General features: G+C 42.2%; 1 protein-coding gene across 3 annotated transcripts; it reads right to left on the minus strand.

Moving 5' to 3' along the window:
* Positions 1-281: 281 nt before the first annotated feature.
* Positions 282-7,907, minus strand: LOC128690031 (uncharacterized). Of its 3 annotated transcripts, none has more exons than XM_053778548.2 (3): positions 7,793-7,907; positions 2,540-2,850; positions 282-968 (listed from the first exon to the last, which is right to left on the minus strand). In XM_053778548.2, the coding sequence occupies exons 1-3, from the start codon at positions 7,796-7,798 to the stop codon at positions 725-727; spliced, it is 561 nt and encodes a 186-aa protein (XP_053634523.2). In that variant the 5' UTR covers positions 7,799-7,907; the 3' UTR covers positions 282-724. The 3 variants fall into 3 exon arrangements, with proteins under 3 accessions (XP_053634523.2, XP_069944820.1, XP_053634522.2); XM_070088719.1 differs by lacking the exon at positions 7,793-7,907 and adding an exon at positions 7,700-7,780; XM_053778547.2 differs by lacking the exon at positions 7,793-7,907 and adding an exon at positions 7,574-7,610.
* Between the last annotated feature and the right edge of the window lie 1,241 nt (positions 7,908-9,148).

Below are 9,148 nucleotides of genomic sequence, written 5' to 3' on the forward strand. Positions count from 1 at the left end.
AAAAAGAATCTGGTTAGTCAGGAGAGAGGTTCACTCTTTCATACTGTAGCACCGATTTAACTGCCAGGCACTGTGCACTCCGAATTCGTGTGAATTTATTCGGTACACACAAGACCAGCCACATACCTGTAGCCATCTTGGCCACCTGTAAGCGCTGTAACCAGAACCATCTAGTGGTTTTACACAAGCTTAGATGGTATGATGAACGCTGGGTGTGCTGGGGCATTCTGATCTGGGGGGAAAGGGGGCGCTGGAATAGTTCACTTACCTGGTGGGCGAAACATCATCTCAGTAAAATGCCATAAACAGCACATTGTGTCGTATTGGCATATTTGTCAGTAACATCATGATATACAGAAGAAGCTTTTGGATGAAACCACGTTTTACTCTGGATAGAGCTTGATTAACGGAAGCTTGAGCTGCGAGTCTTTAGTACCAGCAAATTATATATTGAAATCAGAGGAACGCTGCATAAAAATGCATATTATACTGTAGCAGCGAGCTGTTGAGATTATTATAGACGATAAGGACAAATGAGATAGACATTTTTTTCAGGTGAATATGTGTATATAATGTTTGGACTCTTTTTCCCATGTACACTATCTACATTATTTCTAAAACTTAAAATTAAGAGCACTTTCTGGTCAGTTTAGGTCGAGGACTCTTTGTGTTAGTACAGGATTTTATAGGCCCTTCCGGGGGAAAAAGTGGCCAAGTTGTGGCGTTACTTTCCGCCACCACACTTGAAGGTGGGAAATATTTCTTGTCCAGCGTTGCAGTAGTAGGAGAGGCGGATGGTAGTGCTGGTGTTGGTGTAGAACATAGTGACGGAGGTGGTGGTTTGAGTTGTCGTCCAGATGGTGAAGAACTTCTGGTTGGTAGACGCTGATGTATCGTCTTGAGACTTTGTTGACTTGTCCTCGTCTGGTGTTTCAGTCGCCCCGTCGATGCTACTCTCCAGATCACGTCTACGGTCACAAAACAAAAAAAGGATGTCAACAATTGCTTCTTTTTAATGCGTCACGTAATAATATATCCAAGACAGAACAAGTTACGTAATAATATATCCAAAACAGAACTCGTAACTATATATTTAGTTTAGATACTGATTTGACATGAATTTCCCCACAAAATCCTTTTCTGATTTCATTTTTCTTGCATAATTTTCATAAACAAGGAAAAGAAGTTGCTTTGCCAATGATAATTGAACTAATAGTTTCCATACAGCTTCACGGTTGTCTATGTAACCCAAGTTGAGTGTTTGGGTTCCGTAGAAAACCTAATCAATATTCCAGTTCATTCCGAACTGACTTGCATAATCCGGCGTGACTTGTCCAATATTATCATTTAGTCTAACACGGTGCTTGGAAAACTTAGTTTTTTACAAATTGGAACATGAACTCGTCTAAAGGTGTGATATCAGGGAGCATAGTGAGTGATAAGACCATCTGATAGGGCCATCACGCCTAATCTATCTTCCATTATTATTATAATCATTGGGAGCGCTAAACCCGTAGGATTATACAGCGCATGTGGGGGGATGGAAGATATTCAGGCTCAATTCAGAGAACCTGAGCACAAATCCAATTCCCTAGATCAAGAGCCCCTCGCCAGCATCGAAGAGGCTCCCTTGAGGGGCCATCTATCTTCCAAGGATGCTGAAGCGTGAATATATAAAATAATTAATTTGGCAATAGAATTGTGGATGAATAGAATAAATTGGATGAGTGGAACTAATTGTCAAACACTATCAGTAACACGAATATGTTTTGTAGCTTTAGAAATAGATAAATACACGAATGGTAATGGTATACCTTATTTCTTTTTTGAATTCCCTCTTAAACTGAATATATTGTTCAATGAGGTGATCCTCATCTCTTGAGATTTGCCTATAAATGTATTTCTTTTCACCCAATATATTCAAGTATATTGTTAATCCATTTAGGGTCATTCGTGCGAGATCTAAATTCTCAATTAGGAATATGTGCAGCTTGGCCAGCTTGTTCCTGTGCTCTGGAAAATATTATATTAGTAACCATGACCACCATCTTACCGATATCTTCACGATAGTCCCTAGGCTAACCCAGTCTACACTTCTCAAGTGATTTGTGATCATTTTCTCCAAGCTCTTCATTAACCTCAAGATTATGACTTGGACACTTGTGCAACACCTGAGTATCTTTATTCTGTAGATGTTTCGCAAACAGTGGCTTTATCAGTATAACACAGAAGACTGAGAAGGTAGAGGATGAGGTAATCAGTCCCTCAGGCGTCTAATTCATCATCCTGTCAGTATTATATACCAATGATGTAAAAACCTCAAGATTATTTATCAGACCATGTTTGTTTCGACAAGGCAGGCCCTACTCACACCTTCCCATTTATTCCTGTGTATTAGTCGAAATCATTTTTCAAGCTATCCAAAAATCCGTTTCTATGACATTACTTGGAAGCTTGTTTTCCTATTGCTACTCTCTCTCTCTCTCTCTCTCTCCCTCCTTGTCTTTGTTATTTGCTAGAGTTACCCCTCGATACTTACTTTTCCTCCTCAGTGAGCACCTCCAGGACTCTTTCAACACTCTTCTTGCGTCGTCCTTTACAAACAGTTGTTGCCTTGGTACCTGAGAGGCAGGAGAAAAACAGTGTGGAAGTGACCATCACCACATTAGTGTAAGTCCTAGTCGATGCTACCCCGAAGAAGCGCTCACTTTGCTTGCTTAGTTCTGGAGGGAGTTTGACTTCATTTTCATCCGCAGCCTCCTGAGGGAGAGCCAGGTCCTCCAGCTGCACGCCCTCAGACACCTCCAGCAGGCACACCACCAACACCATCACCAACGTCAGTCCTCGCATCTGTAAACAAAAAAATCATACACAAAATACTCCAATGCATTATGTTAGCTAACTTTGATTGGATAAAAGGGCACAATACCGTGACTGGAACAATACACAAATAACCAGCATGTAGGAGAATCAAACAACGTATCGATCAGATTTGGACCATTAACTAGTAACTTGTCACATACAAGTTTCACTGTCCTATGTGAGGTTATTTGTTAGCTAATTTAGTTTAAAGCCTATTGGCTGCACGTGACTAACAAAAGTTGCAAGTCATTTGTGTTGTAACATAAATAATAACCTACATTTTTGTGAAGCGCTAAATCCGTGTGAGTCAGTCAGCGCAGGGATGGCTGGAGGCTCGAACCCCCATTTAGTTGGGGGAGAATACACCAGCACAAAAGAAGCTTAATCCTTATAATGAGGATCTAACTTAATTCAAGAGTATATACGCTGATAGATACACACTCCCTCGATGTACAAATACGCTGTATATTCCTGTTCGTAATGTATGGTATAGGATGCATACCAGTGAGCTTAGTACACAATAAAATTGAATATCCTATGCATATCATTCAACTGAGTAGGACGTTGAATGTATATGTATAATATTGTCACGCTGCAAAACACACAAAAACAGAACTCATACTTCATTAATAAGTTAACATTTCGCGGGAGATCAAGCTTCTTCACAACCACAATTATTAAAAGACAGTAATGTAGATGAATGGTTGAGAGAATCGACAGGATGATGAATTGGACACTTGTGCAATATTTGGGTATATTTATTGTGGAAACGTTTCGCCAACTAGTGGCTTCCTCAGTCCAGTATATAGAAGAATAGTTGGAGATCAGGAGTATGAGGTAATCGGTCCCTCAGCCTGGAGTCGATATGATCAGTCCATCAGACTGGTCACATATATTCTCACGTTCCTATATACTCACTATATACTTGAGAAATCCAAGATAGCCTGTGCTGTGGGAACATTAGTGGCCCGGTGGCCTGGTGGCTAAAGCTCCCGCTTCACGCACGGAGGGCCCGGGTTCGATTCCCGGCGGGTGGAAACATTTCGACACGTTTCCTTACACCTGTTGTCCTGTTCACCTAGCAGCAAATAGGTACCTGGGTGTTAGTCGACTGGTGTGGGTCGCATCCTGGGGGACAAGATTAAGGACCCCAATGGAAATAAGTTAGACAGTCCTCGATGACGCACTGACTTTCTTGGGTTATCCTGGGTGGCTAACCCTCCGGGGTTAAAAATCCGAACGAAATCTTATCTTATCTTATCTGATCACATTAGTAATCTCTGAATGATTTAAATGACAATTACTGATGGTACCCAGTTTGGACAAGTGTTCGGCACATGTTCCAGTTTATTTACGAGGATCATTTCCAGTGCCTAAGGTGATAGGCCTGAGTAAACACATAGGTTTAATGTCTCGAGTGGACCATACTTCCTTGTTGCTCTGAGACTACTGGGAGTGAGGTAAGAAAGTCTCATCTCTCTGTTTGCTTGGGATTCTGGACTAGAAGAGACAATTTTTGGCGAGATCATTTACGCTATCGTAACTCACGAAATCGCAATAACACGACTGCAAATAAGTCACGGAAAGGGTGGCCTGTAAATTTTAGGACTCGCTTGTACTGGATACAAGCCCCACATGGAAATAAGTCACTCTGACTTTTTTGGGTTATCCCAGGTTCTCTACACATATGCTGCTATGTATGATAATCTATGTAACTGCATACCTGAATAAACTTACTTACCTGATACGGATCGTTTTTATAGGTTTGCCGGTGAGTCCCGGCTCGGGTCTTCTCCAGATGGTGACCCGGCATTCGGATCGTTAACTCTGTTTACCTGGAGTTTACCTGGAGAGAGTTCCGGGGGTCAACGCCCCCGCGGCCCGGTCTGTGACCAGGCCTCCTGGTGGATCAGAGCCTGATCAACCAGGCTGTTACTGCTGGCTGCACGTAAACCAACGTACGAGCCACAGCCCGGCTGGTCAGGAACCGACTTTAGGTGCTTGTCCAGTGCCAGCTTGAAGACTGCCAGGGGTCTGTTGGTAATCCCTCTTATGTATGCTGGGAGGCAGTTGAACAGTCTCGGGCCCCTGACACTTATTGTATGGTCTCTTAACGTGCTAGTGACACCCCTGCTTTGCATTGGGGGTATGTTGCATCGTCTGCCATGTCTTTTGCTTTCGTAGTGAGTGATTTTCGTGTGCAAGTTCGGTACTAGTCCCTCTAGGATTTTCCAGGTGTATATAATCATGTATCTCTCCCGCCTGCGTTCCAGGGAATACAGTTTTAGGAACCTAAAGCGCTCCCAGTAATTGAGGTGTTTTATCTCCGTTATGCGCGCCGTGAAGGTTCTCTGTACATTTTCTAGGTGAGCAATTTCACCTGCCTTGAAAGGTGCTGTTAGTGTGCAGCAATATTCCAGCCTAGATAGAACAAGTGACCTGAAGAGTGTCATCATGGGCTTGGCCTCCCTAGTTTTGAAGGTTTTCATTATCCATCCTGTCATTTTTCTAGCAGATGCGATTGATACAATGTTATGGTCCTTGAAGGTGAGATCCTCCGACATGATCACTCCCAGGTCTTTGACGTTGGTGTTTCGCTCTATTTTGTGGCCAGAATTTGTTTTGTACTCTGATGAAGATTTAATTTCCTCGTGTTTACCATATCTGAGTAATTGAAATTTCTCATCGTTGAACTTCATATTGTTTTCTGCAGCCCACTGAAAGATTCGGTTGATGTCCGCCTGGAGCCTTGCAGTGTCTGCAATGGAAGACACTGTCATGCAAATTCGGGTGTCATCTGCAAAGGAAGACACGGTGCTGTGGCTGACTCCTTGTCTATGTCGGATATGAGGATGAGGAACAAGATGGGAGCGAGTACTGTGCCTTGTGGAACAGAGCTTTTCACCGTAGCTGCATCGGACTTTACTCTGTTGACGACTACTCTCTGTGTTCTGTTAGTGAGGAAATTATAGATCCATCGACCGACTTTTCCTGTTATTCCTTTAGCACGCATTTTGTGCGCTATTACGCCATGGTCACACTTGTCGAAGGCTTTTGCAAAGTCTGTATATATTACATCTGCATTCTTTTTATCTTCTAGTGCATTTAGGACCTTGTCGTAGTGATCCAATAGTTGAGACAGACAGGAGCGACCTGTTCTAAACCCATGTTGCCCTGGGTTGTGTAACTGATGGGTTTCTAGATGGGTGGTGATCTTGCTTCTTAGGATCCTTTCAAAGATTTTTATGATATGGGATGTTAGTGCTATCGGTCTGTAGTTCTTTGCTGTTGCTTTACTGCCCCCTTTGTGGAGTGGGGCTATGTCTGTTGTTTTTAGTAACTGTGGGACGACCCCCGTGTCCATGCTTCCTCTCCATAGGCTGGAAAAGGCTCGTGATAGGGGCTTCTTGCAGTTCTTGATGAACACGGAGTTCCATGAGTCTGGCCCTGGGGCAGTGTGTTTTGAGATATAGGTTCACGTGAGCTGCAGTCGTTCGGCATATTTAGCATTTTCATTTTTATTATTATAATCAAAAGAAGCGCTAAACCATTAGCATTTTGAAATTGTAGTCTTTTTGGTAGTCTTTATATGCCAAAATACCCTTCAGAATGTCCTCATCTCTGAGTAAGTATTCAAGAGCGTTGATGCAATGACGGTAATGAAGATTCCGACAATTCTTTTTAAGAATTTGCCAGCGAAGTGGCTAGTTTATTGTGCACCCCATATCCATCCTGTGGATGGTAGCGCAAGAGTATATAAATACACAAAAGGCCTAGGAACTAGACCCCCAAAAGTTCTTTGACGGCTGTTGCTGTGACTCCTTGTTTAAAGGCTTCCTGTAAACCACTATCTTGATGTAAATAATATCTCGTCATCAGATTGTGTTCTCGTTTTGGTTTCATTTCAGCTGTTGAGAATATGAGGCCAAGGCTGAGTTCTCCGGTTCCTATTTTGTTGGGTACGTAAAAATCTTTCAGATTCCATGCAGTCATTCATGAGTTGCATAACCACTGCAATAGTTCTGCAACAAAGGCAGCAAAATAGATTTTGAATAATAATTTATTATAATCACGGGGGAGCACTAAACCTGTAGGATTATACAGCGCATGTGGGGGGGGATGGAAGGTATTTAGACTCAAGTCAGGGAACTGGAGCTCAGATCCAATTCCCTAGATCAAGAGCCCCTCACCAGCGTCAAGAAACCTCCTTTGAGGGGGGTGTAATACAGAAAATTAAATAAAAAATTAGGAAGAAAAACAACGATTTATGGAAATGGTTTACAAGGAAGCCTTTGACAAACAATACGGAGTGCATAAAATTATTATTACTGTAATTATAACATCACTCAAGGGAGGTTCCTTGACGCTGGTGAAGGGCTCTTGATCTAGGGAACTGGATCTGTGCTCCAGTTCCCTGAACTGAGCCTGAATGCCTTCCATCCCCCCCAGGCGCTGTATAATCCTACGGGTTTAGCGCTCCCCCATGATTATAATAATTATAATGTAATTATGACAGGACAAAAGAAAAACTACTCCCACTACTGGATCAGTAATGGTATCAGTCATATTATTATTATTATAATAAAAAAAGAAGCGCTAAGCCACAAGGACTATACAGCGGTATCAGTCATAACCGTGACAATCACTAGCCACTCTGAAGACCACTCACCCGACTCATCACTAACAGTCACATTCCATCATCAACACTTACCCCACTCATCACTGGCATCTGGTCACCATCATCAACACTTACCCCACTCATCACTGGCATCCGGTCACCATCATCAACACTTACCCCACTCATCACTGGCATCTGGTCACCATCATCAACACTTACCCCACTCATCACTGGCATCTGGTCACCATCATCAACACTCACCACTGGGATTCAGTCACTATCATCACCCACTCATCACTGGCAGTCACTTACCATCATCACACCGCTACACCTCCCACTCACTCGGACACAACTCAGCGAGTTGTAATTCTTCAACACATTATATATACTTTTCAATATACAGATTTTTTTTCCTCCCAGACTCCAGTTCCTGGTTATTTGCTTCGATTTACCTGAAAAATAAACCGAATTTGTAAATTTATGTTAACCATTTCCTTCTATATTGTTTTCTGTCTTCCTGCAGAGTTCAGTATGTGGCATAAAGCGGCTCCTTATTAGTAAATAAGACGAGAAGAAAATTTCTTGAAGGGAATTATTTTTGAGGATATGAAGGTGTTGATAGATTACGTACCCATTTTTTTTTTTGGGGGGGGGGATCAAATTTTTGTAAATAAGTTTCGTGATGCGCTCAGCAAGTTTATTTAGGCACAGGTACACTTAAGCACAATTATCATACAGTGTAAATTACCCAGGATAACCCACCTAAGATCACCACTGTTTTAATCCTTGTAATGACACTTATTATTATCGGGGGAAGCAATAAACCTGTAGCAATATACCTAAAGCACATGGAGAGTGGGAGGCAATCTGATTAGCTTGAATCAAGAGCACTTCACTGACATCAGAGGGCTTCCACAGAGGAGTGATGATGCCCTTGAGCATTATTATTATAATCAAAAAGAAGCGCTAAGCCACAAGGGCTATACAGCGCTACCCTGCCCTTGAGCATTATTATTATTATTATTATTATAATCAAGGGGGAAGCGCTAAACCCGGAGGATTATACAGCGCCTGGGGGGGGGGGAGGTGGAAGGCATTCAGGCTTAATTCGGGGAACTGGAGCACAGATCCAATTCCCTAAATCAAGAGCCCCTCACCAACTGCCCTTGAGCAACATGTACAAAAAATATAAAAAATATTTAAAATTCACTAGTTGTCTCCTGCCAAGTCAGGCTGACCCAAAGCAGAAAACACATTAACCATCATTCGTTCAATCACTGTCTTTTCAGAAGTGTGATGACATCATATTCATATTATCTTCCAACTGAAACATCTCTGCCATGTACCGATAATAATATTAATATCTTTATTTTCTACAAGGTATACAGGCCTAGCTGACATCAGTGACACTACTATATAGAAAGCCCCTTGTTATAATAAAAAAGAAGCGCTAAACCTACAAGGGTCATACAGCGCTGCCGGGCAGGATTATTATTATAATAAAAAAAAAAGAAGCGCTAAGCCACAAGGACTATACAGCACTGCCGGGCAGGAAAGGATGCAGGGATATTTGGTAGCAAGAGGGAGAGGGATTGAGGTAGAAAGGGCTTTGAGGAGTACTAGAGGCATCATCATGATCATCAGTTTGTGCAGTAAATCAGTTGTTGT

The sequence above is a fragment of the Cherax quadricarinatus genome, chromosome 25 (genome assembly GCF_038502225.1).
Source record: "Cherax quadricarinatus isolate ZL_2023a chromosome 25, ASM3850222v1, whole genome shotgun sequence".
Lineage (NCBI taxonomy): Eukaryota > Metazoa > Arthropoda > Malacostraca > Decapoda > Parastacidae > Cherax > Cherax quadricarinatus.